General features: G+C 48.6%; 1 protein-coding gene across 1 annotated transcript; it reads left to right on the forward strand.

Annotated features, from left to right (window-relative positions):
* The first annotated feature begins 10,667 nt into the window (after positions 1-10,667).
* On the forward strand, positions 10,668-19,036 carry ahdc1 (AT hook, DNA binding motif, containing 1). Its single transcript, XM_069682143.1, has 5 exons — positions 10,668-10,829; positions 11,090-12,423; positions 12,553-14,276; positions 14,424-16,149; positions 17,751-19,036. Exons 2-4 carry the CDS (start codon positions 11,215-11,217, stop codon positions 16,141-16,143), a joined length of 4,653 nt encoding a protein of 1,550 aa, XP_069538244.1. The 5' UTR covers positions 10,668-10,829; positions 11,090-11,214; the 3' UTR covers positions 16,144-16,149; positions 17,751-19,036.
* The last annotated feature ends 248 nt before the right edge of the window (positions 19,037-19,284 follow it).

Below are 19,284 nucleotides of genomic sequence, written 5' to 3' on the forward strand. Positions count from 1 at the left end.
GTCTCTAGTAAACTACTGTTCCCATAGTTCCAGAGGTGTGAAGTGAGGCCAACTACGGGTGCCTGAACGGCTTTGACAGTCAGGCACGTTGGAGAGGCACAGCGGAGACTGGGGCGCACGAGAGACAGAGAGCTGGAATTGCAGAGGCAGAGACGCACGGGCGCACGGTCGATTTTCGCCTCCCGCATACTGGGGAGTCCCGTGCCTGTCACCAAAACCTGAGCACAGGGCTCGAGCGCGGTTGTGTCAGCACCTTATTTGGGGACAAGACTTTGAAGCAACATTCCTCATCCCTATTTTTATTTTTTTTTTCTCTTTCTTTTGTGTTTTTGCTTCCCATCTCTGTGGGTGCAGATATTGCTGTGAGCCAGAGGAGCGGTTTTTCCGTTGAGCGGCACGAGACGGTGGCGCGCGACGGCAGGAGGAGACAGCGTTTACATTGATGTGGGAGGACTGTCTCCCTCCGACGCGGGGAGCCCAGATGAACGGGAAATGCTGCTCGCTGACGGCTGCAGCCGACGAGGCAACTGCTCCGTGACCCGCGCGAGAAGAGGAGCAAAGCACCGCCACCGACAGCCGCGCGAGCCAGCGTTGACACCGCAACAGCTCCAGCTGCCAGCGCGAGCCCCCAGACTCTCTCTCTCTCTCCCTTGGTGAGTGCGCGTGCAGCGTCTTGTGTACACAACACCAAAAATTTGCTTAGGCTACTGTCCGCGCAGCCAGTTGTGCTGCGCACCTCTGGCTACGTTTCTTTCTGAGTGTTTTACATTAACCTCATCGCTGCCAATGACGGATCCAGCTCTGCATTCGTGCTGCTGGTGCTGCTGGGTCAATTGGGCTTCACTGTTGGTATGCAGCGTGTGTGGTGAGATCTTTAATGATGATGTTCAGACACACACAAACATGTCGTAAATGTGGTTGAATGTGCGCACATTGAACTCTGCGTTCCCACCTGTTTTTACCACCTTCTCACCTATTAGCCTCATTATCTATACATTTATATACAGTGTAGGCAGGGCAACAGTATCGCCCCAGGCATTGTCACACACACACACACTTATAGTGTTGTCTTGTTTATTTGCTGCCTCCATAGACTGTGGGTGAGTTTGACTGGACTTTTCTGATACTGAATTCTCATGCCAGGGACACATACCAGAGGTTTGACTGCGAGCCCAGCTCCTGATGATGGACAGATGTTTGCTTTACATATAAACAGGAGACACAGAGAGTCCTGGAGAGCATCCGTCCAGCCTCCCCCCCTCCCCCCGGGGTTTCCATCCCGGCAGGCAGCCCCCCTGAGTTGTCAGGGCAGTTGTAGGCAGGACACAGCAGCAGCAGCAGCTCATCCTGCAGTGGCAGCAGGCCCGGTGTGCTGAGGAGACACGGCGTACTCATGGTGGTGATTATCAGCTCTTGTCTGTGCTTAGTGAGGGAGGAAGAAGGGGGGAGGAAGAATGGGGGAGGGAGGGGTACAAAGGAAGAAAGAGGAAGAAAGAGTGCATGAGACGGAGAGAGTATGAGAGGGAGCGGGGAGTCAATGTCGATGTCTGGGAAGTGACAGTTCGTTATTTAAGGGCCCCTCAGAGACGTGCACAGGCTGCCCTGGTGCAGGTGCAGTTAGTATGCAGAGGGATGCTCTGTCTGTCTGTCTGACTGTCTGTCTGTCTGTCTCCCACTCACTCCGTCTCACTCCCTCAGTCGCTCCTCAAAGAGTGAGTTCTCTCGTTTGACATAATGAATAATTTCCACCCTCTGAATACTGGAATGAAAAGGAAATGGCGTTACCTTGGCACGCAGCCGCTGTCTGTCAGACTTGTCTTGAGTGTGTGTGTGTTCTTGTGTGTGTGTGTCTGTGTGACAAACAGAGAATGTGAACATATAACAGCTTAGGCCCATTGTGCTTCCTACCTGTGTGAGCGGGGCTAGTTGTCATGGCAACGGCCTTGTAGCTCCGTTGATGTTCCTCCTGTCCTCATTGGCGGGGTCAGTGCACCTAACACACCACATCTCGTCTCAAAGCCTTGTGTGTGAGTGTGTGTGCGTGTGTGTGTGTGTGTATGCATGCACATGTGTACTTCCAAGTGTGTGTGTGTGTGTACCTTTTGTTTGCACCTTGCTGCAGTTCGTAGGCGTGTGGGTTGATGGCACACACAAGCATCTGTGTGTGTGTGTGTGTGCGTGCGTGTTTGTGTGTTGCAGTGTCACAAAGATACACCCTGCTGATGTGACAGCCGACAGCTCAACCAATCACCTGTTTCCTCTCTCGGCCTATCAGCATGTGAGGTTGCCATAGTCAGACGTCCTCTTGATATGGAGGTCGTCATGGAGATGGAGAAGGAATGGACACACACATATATGTATGCGTGCACACACATGCTCAATCACACATAGAATATTGAAACATGAAGCAGATCAGTGTAATTATCTTTCAGTGATTTCCTCGTGTTTCTGGGAAGTTTTGACGGCGGTGCAACCTGTTGAATGGATCAGTGTAGGTGTAGAGGAGTGGCAGTTTATTTTGAAAGAGGTTCAAACAGGAAGTAGTCTTATAGCCCTGTTATTAATATTTTCACTCTAAGCTACAGACCAGTGAAGTTTTCCCACCAGACAGAGCTTCAGTGACTGAATCAGAAAGAAAATCCTACCAGAGATCGAGTCTGTTCCAGAAACAATCACGACTACAAAGTGTCTCATTCCATGAATCCGGCTTCTCGCTGTGCGCAGGATTAATCAAACACCACAAATACATTTTTTTTTTCATACAGATGTTTCTGTAAAAGTCATCTGAAGATCATTCCTGCACGTCCCTTTAAACTCTTCACAATAAAACTGCCATGCATTACGAGGGAATTTACAGCAGCATCATGAATGAGTCAGGCCATTATTAATCAGCACTTGAAATCCCTCCCAAAATACACGAGACGTTAATTTCAGGGCTCAGAGTCACATGAACAATTCTTTTCACTGTGACAGAATCCAGTTGGAAAGAGCTCGGAGCGTTTTTCTGTAACATTTAGATGCAAATTATAAGAATGTTTCTTCTGCTGTTCTTTCAAAATAAGAGCGTTTACTCTGCAGTGCAATGTTTCCCATGCCTGTTTTTAAAATCTATTTTCCACAAGAAGTCTATACAATACACGTCTTATTTTAATATTGAGTAATAGAATTTTTTACAACTTTTAACATTTCCCACTTTCCAATGAGCTACTGGCCAAAAAAATAATTAGTCATCACTTTGTCCTTGGAGTGAAGGGTCCTGTCTTTTATGACTCCTATTAATCTAATCGTCACCTGAAGTGAAATAGCTTTTGCCACAGGCAGGTGAATGTGGTTCAACTCCCACACACACACACACACACACGCGCACAGAGAGGCATACACACACACACAGTTGCACCCACACACACAGCAACCATTTAACATTAGTGTAAGCAGTGTTTGTATGCTCCATTCTGTCACCTCCCACACAATACATTCATAAAAGCTCCTCCGCGCCAAAGCCACTGACTCAATACAAGACATCTCCCCTTCTCTTTTCTCCCCCCCCCCATGTATCTGTCTCTCCTCTCCTCCCTTCCCTCCTTTCCTCTCAGTCCATCCTCACCTACCTTCCTCATTCTCCTCGTCTCCCTTACACCACCTCCACCCCCCTCGCAGGGCTGGTTGCAGCCGGTTTGAGTCTGACAGTAGAGAGGAAGCGTCGACCTCTCACCTCCGGAGGATAGAGGGAGGGAGAGGAGAGGGATGATGGAGGGCAGCGGGGTTGAGGGGGGTGTGTGTGGGGGGGGTGAAACTGCAAGAGAGGCGAGGGAGAGGTCAAAGAACAGGAGGGATTTACGAAGAAGGGGGAGAGGAGGAGGAGAGCTGGGGGTGGGGGGGAAGGGGCCGAGAGACGAGAGGGAAGGAGAAAGGACGGAGGGGTCAGGGAGGAGAAGATGTGATAAATGAAGGGGAGAGCGGCAAGATGGATGGATGAAGGAGGGAGAGATGGAGCGCATGAGAGGATGAGGAGGAGAGGAAGACAGAGTGTGAAGCTGCTGTGTACCTCCCTAACAAGCTGGACAGAATCAGCTCAATTATTAAAGAGGAGCGAGAGATGGGGAAAACACGCAGACGTGCACACACACACACAACAGCATCTCTCTGTCTGGCACACAACACACACGCACACACGCATTATCTGTAGATCGACATACTAACACATGTACAGTATGTCTGATTCTCTCATCCTCGTGCGTCAGCGTGTTGTTTTTAGCCGCGTGTGCGTGTGTATACATGTGTCTGGGTTTGTGTGTTAAAAACAGTGAGTCAGAGGATAAGCAGAGACTTGTTAGTGATTCTCCTCAACACCCCCCCACCTCCCCCACCCCCACTCCTCAATTTGGCTTCGTCTCAATGTTCCACCAGCGTGGCTTCAATGTCGTCCCATCAATATGAACAGATAATCAGAGCACTGAGGGGTCTGTCTATAAATCCCCGCCGCAAATATAGTTCTCACCTTCTTCCCTTCCTTTCTTCTCTCCCTCCTCTCCTCCCTCCTCTTCCTCTCCTGCCCGTTCCACCCTTGTTTCTAGTTCTCTTTCTTCTTCCCTTTTTTCCCTCCTTCTCTGAGGAAGTGTATGCCCCCAAGGGACGAAAAGATTCGCTACCTTCCAGGAGAGAAAGAGATTGTGCGTGTGCCTGAGTGAGTGTGTGCGTGCCAGGATGATAGTGTGTGTGCGTGAGAGTGAGAACACACACTTCCTGAGACAGGGAGGGAAAAGAGAGAGAGAGAGAAGCAGGGATGAGCAAGTGAAGAGCGAGTGAGAGAGTGAAATCAGGAGGCTGTGGAGGGGGAGGAGAGAGGAAGAGATAAGAGAGAAAGACAGAGAGGAGTCGGGAAGAAGGGGGAAGATGGATGAATGCACTGCGCACGAAGTGTGTGCGTGTCTGAGTGTGTGAAGAGAGAGAGAAAGGGGGAGATGGAGAGAAGCAGGTAGACAGAGAGGGACGGAAGGGTTTCTTATCCTCTCAGCAGAAGTCATAATTTCTTAGAGCGTGCACAGATGTGTGTGTGTCTGTGTGTGTGCGTGTGAGAGTGTTACCTCGCTCAGGCTCCAGGCCAAGACTCTGAGAGGTACAGCGGTGTATCGTCGGTGTGTAGTGTGAGCAGCATGTGTGTGTATGTTGAGCGAGGCTATGGCTGATGAGCTGTCAGTACCTACAGTTGAAATGTTCACAAGGCGGCCATTGTTGTTCAAACAGCCAGCAGCCTTCTCCTTGGCAACGGGCGCTGCAGCAGCGTCTCCCACAGCAACTGTGGAGCAGGAGTATGGAGGGAGGAAGAGGAGGAGGAGTCAGGAAGTCAGGGCCGCAGCACGGAGGCCCCTCTCCAAAACACTGGCCTCAAGGTCTGAGAGTGTGCCGGGGTCCAAGCATCTGGTTTGTGTGTCTTCTGAGTGTGAGCTATAAGAGCCTGACTGCGTTTAAGTGTGTCGGTATGTGTGCTTTTAAAGTGTGCTGAGTGCGAGCGTGCATCTTTGCTCGAACTTTCTCCCAGCATGTGTGTACATGTCATCTTTGTGTGTGCGTGAATCTGCGTGACGAGTATGTGGGAGCATTTCTGTGTTTGCACCTAAGTGGTGGGTTTCATCCTCCTGTATTTGCATGTGTTCTTGTGTGTGCTTCCAGACGTTTCCAAGTGTGTCCTTGTTTGTGTGTAACATGTGCACACTCCTAGCTGTTCCCAGCTGGCGTGGTTGGTCACATGACCCGAGTGAGGGGCGGCCATCAGCAGCGCCAGGAAAGTGCCTGCAGGAGAGAGAGAGAGAGAGAGTGTCAGGCTGAGTTGAGGATGAGGGAGGGGTGTTGGGGAGTGGGAGCGTGTGTGTTGTGGGAGAGAGAGTGGGAGATCAGAGAGGGAACAGTGAGGAGAAGCGAGGAGGGGAGTGATGGAGGAAGAGGAAGGGGTAATACAGTCCTCCTCGTCTTAAAATAACTTCAACAGTCAGATCAGGAGACAGTCAGATGGGGGTGGGGGGTCCTGGTTTTTGTGTCGACTAACGTTTCCAGCGACTTCTCCCTCAGTCCCGTGTGTGCATCCTTGGCTGAGCCGCCACTGTATCTGCTCTGTGTGAAGTCTGTTTACGTTAGATGTGTGTCTGTCTGCCTTTTTGTTTGTCTGCACATATGGTTTATGCGTTACTCTCTCTGTTCATTTGTATGCTTTGTGTGCCTGTTTGCTGTGTGTGTGTGTGTGTGTTTGCGTGCGTGTGCTCGCTCTTGGCAGGAGATACAGCACGCACTCTGATGATGGAGATCATTAGGAATTTCCTGCAGCTGGGGAGGAGGTGGTGGTGGTGGGGTTTTTTTTTTTTTGGAGGGAGGCGGGCAGGACGGGTGGGATGTGAGTGGGTGAGAAAGAGAGGAGAGGTCAGAGTGAAGGAGAGTGTGAGTGGGAGGGAGGGAGGGTCAGCATGTGAGTGTGTTTGACTGACATGTGTGCAAAGCCTAAAGTTTTGAGGGTCTTTGGTGTTAGTTTGTGCGCAACATGTTGGCCCCAGTGATGCGATATGAGTGTCTAACATTCCTCGGCCTCTTTGGCAAACTAACACACACCTCAAAGCCTCCGAAAAAGTTGTGTTGATTGATAAAGTTTGGAAGTGCTTAAATTTGACTCGTTTATTGTTACTGCCTATTGGGCCACAGTGCGCTGCAGTCAAGGCCAGACCTTACAACTTAAAGCTGTTTTTTCATTAGGTTGAACAGAAACTTTGTGCGAGTGTTGAAAACTTTTTTATCCCACAATGGGAAGAAAATTAAAGCCTTTAAATCCAACATGTCAATCGTTCAATTTAAGAGGATCTCTAGGATGTGCTCATCTTGTCCTCTGATACCCCTTTCCCACCGAAGTTAGTGCGATGACACAGGTTTTTTAGACCCTGCTTATAGATGCAGATTGTCTCTTTTCCCATTGCCAGTGAAGTATCCTGCTCTCTTTTCTGCTGTGTCACCGTCTGATGTCACAAAAGTGCCTGAAACAGGGTTAGTAAACAGTGAAGGTGTTACGGTGGTTAGGTCTTTGTTGTATGTATTACTCATTCAGTCTGTTTACGAAACTCGGCACCGACAAATTTGGAACGATGTTCAAGCGCTGCTCGGACAGAGATGGGCAGAATTTGTAGCTGAGATGACGAGGTGTTACAGAAGTTACAGATGGATCATAGCATCGCACCGAAAAGGGGGCGGAGATTAACGTGTCGACACAGGTTTTGTGTTTCCCATCAATGCCGATCGGAGCCGAGGCGATAATTACCCGGGTCTACTGGCGAGTCATTTGACCTGATTGTAGCCTTTACCATGAAGCAAAAAAGCCGTGTGTTAGCGTGTTTTTGACCAGTTGGAAACGGGCCTGATATTCTTCTGAAGTTGAATAAAGTTTCTTCCTGTCACCCTTTTATAAAATTACATCAATATGCATTTAAAATATTCATTTAAGTTTCCATTTAATCTATTTAAGCTCCAGATAATCTTTAATTAAGTGATTGATTTGATTACTTCATATAGTGCGAGTTTTACTACAGTTAATTGGCCACTTAAAATTGATGATGTGTAATGTCATGCAATATATAATGGTCTATAAATGAAGTCACACAGATGTTTATGATCTGGATTACAACATGACACACTAAAAACGTCTCATTGAGGACTTGATAATAGTTCGGCATCAAGTTGTGTAATAGTTTCATCGACTGCATCTCGATTCGATTGATGACTTTTGTGTAGAATAAGTTATTCATGTCCTGTTCTGTATGTAGGTCTGCGGCTGGTGGAGCTGCAGGTCGAGGTTGCGTCAGGGTTGAGGTTGTGAGGAGGAACGAGTGGCTGATGGTAGCTGAGTTTCTGCACGGTGTCACTCAGTCTCTGTGGACCCACTCCCCCCCCTCCCCCTCCTCTCTCTCTCTCCTGCCCTCACATACACTTTCTCCATCTTCCCCTCTCTGTGTTTTATCCCTCCTTCTTCTTATCTGTCTAAACCTCTCTGTGGAGCTCCCCCCTCCTCCTCCCCCTCACCACCTCTCTCTCTCACTACCTCTCTCCCTCCCCTCCATGCCCCCCCCCCCCCCCCCCCCCCATCCCTTTACACCCCCCCATGCTGTTTCGGTGCTGCTGCCTGTCTCTTAGCAACAACTGCACACCCGTTAGAGCTCAGTGAGTGCTTTTACAAACACACCCAGGAAGACACACTCATACACGCGCACGCTTGCAGGCACACACACACACATTTGTGCGAGCGCAAACACATCCACTTTCACACACACACACACACACACACACACACACACAAGGTCTAGTTCCTCATTGAGGGTTGCTGCTGGCAGGCCTGTGAGTCTGCAAGCCTTTGTGGCAGTGAGATAGATGGGAAGAGAATAGATATGCTGTACAGCTACCATGTACAGAATGATTGTTGCTCTCAGACTGTGCACAACAGGGCAACTGTCCAAACTGGAAAATGACAGGTTCTCATCTCACACTGGCATGTGTGCGCGTACTTCCTGTTGTTTTATTGCCTCTCTGTAAGCACACAAAAACTTTTATATGCAGATGAAAAACTGCACAGGATGAAACATTTCCAGACACCCATATGAGAGCTGCTCTTTGTGGAACAGATTCAACAGATCATCATGTGGGAGCAGCGCACGCCATCGGCTGTTTTCACCGAGACAATACTACGCCACTGTGTGTTGCAAAGCTCCAGAGCCATTCACACTAAAATGCACCAAAACGCCACGTATGACGATGAATATATTGAAACGGCGGCTGATAGATGCCAGGAATGTTTGCTTAAACAATGAATCATGGTGGGAGCGTTTGATTGGCTGGCATCTAAGCCCTGTCAGAATGCCCCCCGCAGAGCACAGTAGAGGGATATTTGCATGTGTGTCTTTGTTTTGTGTGTGAATGTGTATGTGCGTGTGAGTACCATGTATGTCTTTATGTGCAAATCGATGTGTGAGTGCGTGGGAGGATGAAGCTGTGGGGGCATATTTGACTGTGTCTTTGTGTGTTGGTATGTGTCGTGTCGCTGGGTGTGTGCGTCTGTGAGTGGCAGCACGTGTGTATGTGTGTTTGTGAGCACATGTGCAGCTATGTTTAATTAAAGCATGTGTTCGTCTCCTTCTCTCGCACACCGGTCAGATGGAGCCTTAATTAATGAATGCTGTTAATTAGACGACAGAGAAAGTGAGAATGGGAAAGAAGAGAAGGAGACAGGGAGGGAATGAGTGGGGGGGGTTAAGAAAGTATATGTGTGTGCTTGTGTTTGTGTTCATCTCAATATTTGTCTGTCCCAGTTGTGTCATTCCTCAGAGCCGCACAACATTGAGCCTGGTCTGCTCCATGTGTGCAGCCCCAAACTCTGCTACAGCAAAACTCTCCCCCTCCTTCTCTTCCTCCTCTCGCCTCCCTCAACTTTTTCTCCCTCCCTCTTTTTAATCTGCCTCTGTCTGTCTCTCCACGTACCACCCTTCCCCTGTCTCAATCATGTCTTTCACCTCCCCGTTCTTCTTCTGTCTCTCGCCCCGTGTCATACTTTCTCACCAATTCACGCACTCATTCTCGTGTCTTTCACCCCCTCCCTCCCTCCCTCTCTCTCTGTACTCCTCCTCCTCTCTCTGTCCTCTTCCTCTCTCCTAATCAAAGCCATATGTTGGAGAGGGAGGCAGGGAGATCTGAGGATGGATGGGATTGTATTGTATGAGGAGAGTGTGGTACAGTGTTGGAGCCAGCAGTGCCTGTATATGCGTGCAAGCTTGTTTTTGTGTTTGAATGTGTGCATGCATGGCGTCACGTGCGAGTCTGTTAGCACGTGTGGTCCAGATTTTGTAAGACTTGTTTGTGTTTCTGGCTGTCTTTACTCCCTTTTCTCCTCTGCTCTTGGGTTCTATAATCCCTCCATCGCTCCTGTCTTCCTGTCACCTTCATCTCTCCATCCTCTTAACACCTCTCTATTCATCACCTCTCTGCTTCCCCCTGGTGGCTGCGATTATTCACACATTCTCATTCTTGTTGCACCTTCCAAGTCTAGTGCTTTGTAATGCATTTGAATAGTTTTGGTGAAATGTGACAAGCAGTGTGAATGTGTGTGTGTGTGTGTGTGTGTGTTTCACTACTCAATTGTTTATTATAATTTATGGATTTTTACATCTACTCACTCAAATTTGGTGAGATGGAAAAATACGACACTCCATCCCATACACGATACACAATCCTGTGATTCTGCTCATCATCATGTGGTGTTGATCCTCAGTGTGTGTTAGAATTTAATAGAAAAAGTGGCACTGGCTTACATGCGTTCCCACAATCTGCTGCTGTGTATCGAAATGAAATATTAACTACAATTAGAGAGTTAAAAATTTATACTGCAAGTCATTCCACAATAATTGCGTCTGATGTGAGACGGTGCAGCCCCCACCAAAATACTGATTCTCGTCTGGTCTGATGCGTGCTCTGACATCATGTACTAATCTCTTATTCTCTTTTTCTTTCTGCTCCACCCTCCTCCACACTCATTTCTTTTTTCCCCCACCTTCTTCAACTCCCCGTCCCTTCTTCTGTCTGTCTCTCTGTCTGTCTCTCTCCTTCTCTCACTCCAGCAACCATGGGCAGAAGACAGGAGCAGAGGGGAGAGAGAGAAGTATGTGAGCTCTCCACTGCAGTATTGATGACCCAATGATCCCCTGCAGAACAGAGCCAGTCAGGCAGACAGAGTGAGGCTCAACTCAGAATCAAAATCAGAATCAGCGCCACAACCCTTCGGTAAAAGCAGCCAATTGAACAGGATATGAATGGTAAATGTAATTTAATGTTGTAATGCTGCTGTGTGGGCGGCACAGTTAATAGAGTAGAGTGCATTACGGATTAGGTTTGTGGCTCATTGCCAAAAATGTTGATTCTATCACATCTATCATTTTTACAGTGTTTGATGCCGAGCTATTACAAATATTTAGTGGCATGGAGTTTAGATTAAACTTCTTAAATGCAACAAGATGTTTACATTTTTGTGGACTTCCAATCAAGTAGATAATATTGTTTTTATTTCTGTCTGTAGGTCTTTGAATCTTCTTGCCAGCTGTTTCAGGAACCGAGCCACAAGGGGGAAAAAAACACTCACACCACTCACACGCAGCAAATGTCCTCTTGTCCTCCCTCAATACCCAGAAGACCGTCCACTGAATGAGTGGCTTGTCAGATCAACTACATTCAGGCCAAACTGGGGCTCCAGTGGGCTTTGCTAGGACTCAGGTAAAGGAAAAAGTGATTGTGGGGGGGCTGGAGGGGCTGGCAGGCCCAGAGCTCTGGACCAGGGAGCTCGGGCTCCAAGAGGGGTCCCAGGATCCCTCTAACGATGGACTGGCACCGGTGACCTCCGACCATTTCCCCTCCACTTCTCCTTCTGCCCTGGCAAACGGCCTCCACCTACAGAGGAGGCTGGGGCTCAACACCTGCCGGCGGAGTCATACGGAGACTCATTTTACCACAGAGACTTCATTTGCAGAGACATTTCGAAACATGCAAACGCACATAGAACCAGATGTGCACACACAGGCTGTTTCACATGCACACATAGATAATTGTGGACATGTGGATATCAACGCACAAATGGTATCTGTAGGAGCAGAATGCTCCAGAACTCTCACACCAGAGGCCATACACACAACCTCACCTCAACCTCTCTCTTTGGCACTTGGCAATCATCCTGCCTCCACCAATCAGCTGGCAGCCCCAGTCCTCACTGCAGAGACAGACATGCCTTCAACCTTTTGTCCAGTCTCTATTGGTTCAAACCCAAACACAGACTCCTCTGCTCTTCCTGTGGAGGCAGAGAAAAAGTATGCACTCCGCAGCTCTGGACGTCCCCGCTTTCCCTGTCACCTGCGCAAATCCTCCCGCCTCCGCCGAAGCATAGAGGATGGGGAGAAGAGAGCAGGGAGGGAAAGAGGAGGAGAGGAGGAGGATGAAATAATAGAGGAGAAGATCTGGAGGGTTAAAGAGGAGGAGGTAGCCGTTGGCGAGAAAGAACAGCATTCATCTGTGGAGGCTGTTCTCCCCACACTCCCCACAGCTTCCTGCCCTACAGACATTCCTCCTGCTCTAACTGTTCCCAAACCTGTCCCTAAAGCTATACCTAAACCTGGGCCCAGACTTGGGCATAGACCTGGACCTAAATCAAGATCTAGGCCTGCACCAAAATCTGTCAAAGCAGGTCCCAAAAGTGTCATGAAAAGGCGTCAGGCAGCACAGTCCTTAGCTCATCGTGTTACCCCTCATCTCCCCTTTACAAACACATCCACCGTCCCTCCATCTCTGCTAACTGTGAAGGGGGCAGCTGTTGCAGATTTGGGGGTAACTCCTTCAAATGGACGCCGGGGGCGTTTTGTTGGTGTAAGTTCATTTATAGTTAAATATCATTGCAGTTACACCTTGACATAATACACAATTTCATACCATGCATGAAAAAGATGCTAATACAATATGCCATTATTTATTTTTATGTTGTTCTCTGCTTTACAGGTGAGGAGAATTGTTGTCAAAGTGGCTCGCATTCCCGTCAGCCTTAGCCGCCGACAAAAGAGCTACAAGATTTCCAATTTGGAGACAGTTACAGGGACAGAAAAAGTCAATGACGGCCATCCAGAGGGCTCAGAGGTAGTTCGAGAGCCGACCGCACTTCTCCGTATGAAAAACAACGGGAAGAGTGTTATGGTGATGTTCCCTCCTGGAGAACTGCCTGTCATACTGAAACGTAGGCGGGGACGACCACCTAAACAACAAGCTCAGTCAGGACTACCAGGAGAGCCTCCGAATGTCGGGACTTCAGGTGTTACTGCAGATCAGCCCAAGAAGCCCCAGAGGCGACGTCGGACTAAATTGCCATCCCCCTATCCGTCCTATGTTAATGACACTAATGACGTGAAAACAGAGTATGGGGATGTTTTGTCCAAGCTGGCCTTTTTAAACCGCCAGCCCCCTGCCACTGGCCGCTGCTCTCCACCTCGCTGCTGGACACCCAGTGAACCAGAAAGCTTTCATACCCCCTTGGAAAACCCTGGAATATCCACCTTGCTTCATCGGCTCACTGGGTCTCGACGCCCTAGAGGGGGAAGAGGAGGGGGCAATGGAAGGGGTGGAGGAGCAGCAGGGGGAATTGGGGGCAGCGAGCGCAATAAGAGCACCTTCAGTGACTTCTTTGAATCAATTGGCAAGAAGCGGAAACTTAGCCCTATGTCTGAGTTTGGTTTACCAAGGAAAAGGGGGAAAGGGGCAGGTGGGGTTGGTAGGGGAGGGGGTATGGTAGGAACAGAGCCTGGGGGAGAGAAAGTAGTCAAGAAGAGACGTGCAAGAAAAAATGGTGCACTGAAAGGAGAGGGAGTTTCTATGGGGCAAGACTGGCACAATGGGGCTGGGGGCTGGGGGGAGGAGGGGGGAATGGTCAAGGAGAAAGGTTTTGGTGGGTATCAACTCTGTGGATCTCCAAGAGGGGGCTTTTCATCCTGTGAGGTTGGAAGGGGAGGAATTTACAACAGTCAAGGAGGCAGAGGTGTTGGGCCACCTGGGGACGACTCACAAGGTCTGTTTGCTGGATATTTTCGGTCACTTCTTGACTCGGATGATTCGTCTGACCTGTTGGACATAGCCTCATCACAGTCGGACCCCCGCAAAGCTTCATCCACCCCTGGGTATGAGCCATCCAGTCCAGCTACAGGTCATAGCTGGTCCCCTGCATTCCCAAAGTGGAGCAGCAAGGGTGCAACTTCTGGGGGGGAGGGTTCAACCCAGATAAATTGCCCCTCTGCCAGACCACCATACAGCTACGGCAACCTTGCCCAAACATCCCCCACCACTTCTACCTATCCCAAATCCACTCCTCCATCTCTCTCACACTCTCCCAGCTCCCCCCATCCGGGTTCTTTTGGCCACTACTCTCCTGGCTACTCTTCCTCTTCTCCTGCGGTGCCACAGAGATCCTCAGACTGCAGCTTTGCATATGGATCTGGACACAGCAGTGGTAAGGTCGGCACTGTTGGTCAACTGGGTTTTTCTAATTACCAGGCAGCAAGCAAGCGGGGCTATAGTGGATTTCCTGGAGCAGGTCATTCCTCCATGGTGCGGGGGGAGTCTACTGGACCCACGTCACCCGGAGGAGGGTACATGTCTGTTGCCAAAAGCAGCCCCTTCATCTCCTCCTCCTCTCTCGAAGGTTACAAAAATTACAGCTCCAATCAGTGGAGCTACAGGTAAATAACTCAGTAATTTGTCATCAAGATACACAAAAAGTAATGCAATAAATTGCAAGAGATTTTTTCATACAAATATCACGCTTGCCATGAAATTGTGTCAATTTGTGCTGATTTTCCTGTATTTATATATATTTTTCTTTTCAGACAGGGTTATGGTGGCTGGTCAACAGACAGCTTCGGGCATCAGTATCATGGCTTCAGTGAATATGGCTCCAATGAGTCCAAAGACATCTTGGATATCTCAAACTACACCCCCCAGAAGGCCAAACGACAACCTTTTCCTGAAAGTCTATCAGAGTCCTCCTCTGACTCTTCACATCTCGGCTCTGTGGCCACTATAAGTGGACATGGCTCCACAGGTGGCATGTACAAACACAATGAGGCTGCTTCAGTTGGTGGAGAAGGGGGTCAATCAAGTCTGTCCAGCCTGGAGAAGTTGATGATGGATTGGCATGAGAGTGCTTCGGGGCCCTCGTATAACTGGAGCCAGAATGTCCTCTTTCAGGGTGGGGGAACCAGCAAACCTGGCCGAGGTCGCAGGAAACGGACTGAACAAGAAAAAGAAGGGGGCTCTGGTTTACACTCTGATTCCCCATCAAGTCCCTCACCAACTCCTGCTCCTGGACCTAAGCGGGGCGGAAGAGGTAGAGGGTCTAGAGGAGGCAGGGGAGGTTTGTCTCCATGTCAGAGGGAGCGGCCATCAGGGGCTAAAGGCAGGGGCAAGGCTGCTTCAACAGCTGGAGCAGGAGGAACAGTAACAGCTGGGGGTCCAGAGGGGTCTGGGCTGTTCCAGGAGGGGCTGGACTATTACAGTGGAGACAGCAGTAGCCTCTCTCCCCTGGCCACTCCCAATCCTGCACCACATTCCACCTACCTCCAGGATCCCTGTGAGTACCCTTCCCCATATTCTGCCCATCCCTCCACACCTTCCTCAGAGGAGCGATATCCAGCCTTATACCCTGGAGAGTCCTCCTCTTCCCTTTCACCCAGTGTCTCATCTCCCCCTTACCCCCCCAAACCAACCCCTCCCCCGCCCCAGTCCTACCACCCTGTCGCCTCCAGGACCTTCTCCCCCTCTTGTTCTCCTTCACCGCGTGTAACACCCCTCTGTGGCACTGCACTGAGTCCCCCCCACCGTCCCCCTCCAAAAGACCCGCAGTTCTCGCAGTATGACTCTCCCAGCTATTGCAGCTCCCCCTTCTGGTACGGACAGACGTCTCACAGTGGCAGCCCAAGTCCACACTCACACAGCACACACTCAAATACAGCCATACACACACAACACAGCAACCCCCACACAAGTCCTCATGGAAATAATCAGCTTGCCAGCCCAAATGCCAACGCACACACACATATCAACCAGACAACCCATGACACACACCATCACAATACACAGCCACAGGCAAGCCTGAGTTCACACACCAACATCCATCCCACCTCACTCCACCAGAGCAACCCCCTCTCACACTCAAACCCCCACACCAACAACACACACAGCAACCCCATCTCTAACCTCGCCTCCCATACACACTCCAACCCCAGTCCCAGCCTCCAGTCCCACTCAAATCCTGTGCTTTATGAGGAGTGCAGCCCTCCCTCTACTGTGCCCCCCCACAAGCGGGATCTGACTCCGCATCCCATGAGCACAGGCCATCGCCAGGGCCCCATGCCTCACTCCCCATACCCCAAACCTCCACTGGACTCCTCGCCACATCCGGAGAACACTAGCGACTTCTCCTTGTCCCACCAATCCTACCAGGCTATGGGACAGCGCTACCCCTCCCAGGCAGCTCAGGGAGGTGGTGTGCTGTGCCAGCTCCTGGACCCGACCAATGATGACAGCTTCAGCGTCACCAGCCTGTAACAGCAGGTGAGTCTGATCTGTCATAGAAACATGGCCATCCTTAAACTTAGATCCACCCTTTGAACTTCTACAGACATTTCAACATATGAAATCTAAACAATGACCTGACAATCAGTTCCACACATTGTCCAGACTTTAGTTTTCACACATGTCGCACACAGCAGGAGATTGTTCATGTCGAAGCGTTCTCAACTAGAAATAGTCAGCTTTGTTTAGGCAAAGGATGGCACCTGGGTAGAGCTTGCAGGAGAAAGGGGAGGAGGGGAAGGACTCTTCCATAATGGTGACTGTGTTTGCATCAGTATCAATACAACATGTAAAAGGACGTATAAGCAAAACAAACACAAGAGTTGAAGTCGATATACAGACAACCGGGCAGGACAGAGTATAAAGCAGAGAAACTCGGTGCTACCTAAATGGCGCTATCAACACGCCTACTTGCTCACTGTGAACGCTCTGGACAATTATCTCCTCAGTCCAAACATCAGCTTACTCAGACACTAAATGAACTTAACACAAGGGGGGTGGCAGGTTCAAGCCCATCTAGCGTCCAGGTCGAATGATTCATAAATTTGTGTTTTCACATCCGAGTAACATTTTCAAAAGTGCAGTGCATGTGTGAAAGGGGCTTAACTGTGTCAGATGGGTTTTTAACTACTGGAAAGACTGTTTAGAGGCTGTAACTGGGTACACTTGTCCTTAATAATGACTTTTTTGCATTGTTATCATTACATGATGTAGTCGGGGGTATCTGCAATATCTTTGGATTAGTGAAAAGCAATATCAAGGCAAGCAGAAAAGACATGGCCATTCACATGAAGTTAACACTCTAGACTCCATTTACACAGGAGCTCAATTGGACATTATAAGGACTTCGTGCTAGAGGGCTGGGAGTGTAAAGTTCATTTAACGTTTGATTCAACTAATTTTGACAGTTTTGCTCTAAGATGCAGCTCCTCCGAGTAAAGTTCAGGAGTGCAGTGCATGTATGAAAGGGACTTCACAAACATTAACAGATGAGTTTTTGATAACTGAGTTTGGCCATCAGAATTTAGATACATATTAAAATGTGGTTAAATGACAGTTTATTCATTGATTTCCCAAGATACCTCTTGTTCCACGTGTGCAGTAGGTCCATGTTTGCTCACAGTATTTTCTAGGCTTAATCCAAAAGGCAACTGGACTTGTTTGAAGTTGAAGAATTTCAACCAAGTCTAGTTGCCTTTTGGATTAAGCTTAGAATGACCATGGCCTGGATGACTGAGAACCTTCACTGACATTTGCTAACTATTGCTCATTTAATGGAAGTTATAGGCATGTTGGAGTATGTTTTTTGGTAGCCTGTGCCATAAACATGTTCAGGCCAAAAGTCAATGTAAATACTTGAGTTGAAAAACAAAAATATGTAAATCAATATAATTTATTACAACAGCAACAATATCGCAGTTAGCTTTAGTTACAGTAAATTCTGTTTACAAAGACCTTTTAAATTGTGCCAAGGCTAAGTTAATTGAATTCAAAGAATGCTTTTAATTTAACCATCGTGAAAATCACTATCTCATTACTCCATCACTCTTCAACTCTTTCTCTTTTTCTTTTTCTTTCAGGTGCATTCAAGCTTTTACAGATTTGCAAACATTTTCTTTTCTTTTCTTTTTTTTCGTAAGGAGACTTTTTGTGAGAGACTGTGAAATGAAGGGTGAGAATTTAGCTGCCAGCTTTGGACAGTAAAGCTTTAATTCTCCAGCACTGACAATCAAGATCAACCGCAACCTAAACACCTGAGCATGGACACACACAAACGCACACACACACAAACACAGACACGCATGTGCAGATTAATTCACTACCAACATGAAAAAATAAAATCATACATGTGGACACTCACTCGCACTCTCTACTGGAATGAGGAAATGGCCGAGAGGAGCTGACAGATGAATACCAGACGCTGACTGACAAGAGTGTAAACCTGTTTCCTCACCCCTATGAGTCGTGCTGTGATACAAAAGGACTCAATTTCCCAGAAGTCTGTATCTCAAAAAATGTTTCTGGTCCTGTTCTGTACATCTGCAATATTGACAAGCTAGGATCACACTGCTCTATCTCTTTATGTGTCTTTCCTCTGTTCTCTCTCAACCTCCCCTCCTCTGCTAAACCAGCAAATGTGGTCTGCACTTGACCTACACAAAACTTGCATCTCTGTCTTTGTGCCCTAACCTGCACCGCATCTGAGCCCAAATCAACTTTTTAAATACCATGAGCCTAGCAAACGTCCTGCTCTGTGCACTCCTTGTGTTGTGTACCATAAGAGAAAAGTGGACTTAACCAGTTTCTGCTCTCGAAAATACCAGCATCTGTACATACGACTTCAGCTCCAAGCCAGGGGCCCCCCCTCTTCACTCTGAAGATCCGTCATCTACACGCCCTCCTCAGCGCTCTGCCATGGTTTCTCTGCTCTGTGGGGGGGAGACAGAGGACTGCAGCATGGAGACCCAACATCCTGTGTTTTGCTGTTTTAACTACAAGGGAAAGAGACATTGAAATCACACAACGGCCCCAAAGAGACTCTTGTTTTCTGTGTGGGAATGTGAGACAGAGAAGGGCGTGCTTGCGTGACTGCAGAAATGCATGTATTTGTGTGTATGTGTGCAATTATGTGTGTGTGTGAGAGTGTGTGTACGTGCCTGTGGGGTCAAAAGGAGTGAAACACCCCAGACACCAAAGTCTTGGCGGGGCCTCATTCTTTCTTTCACTCTCTCCCTTCTTTTTTCTGTGGTCTTGTGTTGTTTGGTGGTTTTTGTGATGAAAAAATTGTATATCTGTCTGTTACATATCATGTATGTATCTGAGGTGCAAAATATTTAAATACACATTCTGTTCTTGCCATTGGTAATCTTGTCTATAGCATACTGCTTCTTTAAGGGATTAAGGGAGGTGTGAGCGTAATTGTGTGTGTGTGCGTGCGCGCGGGCGTGTGTATGTGTTTTAGAGTCTCCCTGAGTATTGGGCTTTGCCCAGGCTGTCTGGGACTGTGAGGGAGAGAGTTCAGTCAAGGACACAATTCGACAGGGAGTCAGAGGGAGGGGAGTAGAGGAATGGATGGTGGGGAGGGGAGGATGTGTTGGAGGGAATAGAAAGGAA

Source organism: Semicossyphus pulcher, unplaced genomic scaffold, assembly GCF_022749685.1.
Source record: "Semicossyphus pulcher isolate SPU_LCO1_2020_fin unplaced genomic scaffold, fSemPul1.0.p SCAF_5, whole genome shotgun sequence".
NCBI lineage: Eukaryota > Metazoa > Chordata > Actinopteri > Labriformes > Labridae > Semicossyphus > Semicossyphus pulcher.

Excerpts from the sequence above, each read along its gene's own strand:
- ahdc1 (XM_069682143.1), top strand. The coding sequence starts at position 11,215 with ATGAGTGGCTTGTCAGATCAACTACATTCAGGCCAAACTGGGGCTCCA. Across the intron at positions 12,424-12,552 it reads GCCGGGGGCGTTTTGTTGGT|GTGAGGAGAATTGTTGTCAA; the intron begins GTAAGTTCATTT and ends TCTGCTTTACAG. Across the intron at positions 14,277-14,423 it reads TCCAATCAGTGGAGCTACAG|ACAGGGTTATGGTGGCTGGT; the intron begins GTAAATAACTCA and ends TTTTCTTTTCAG.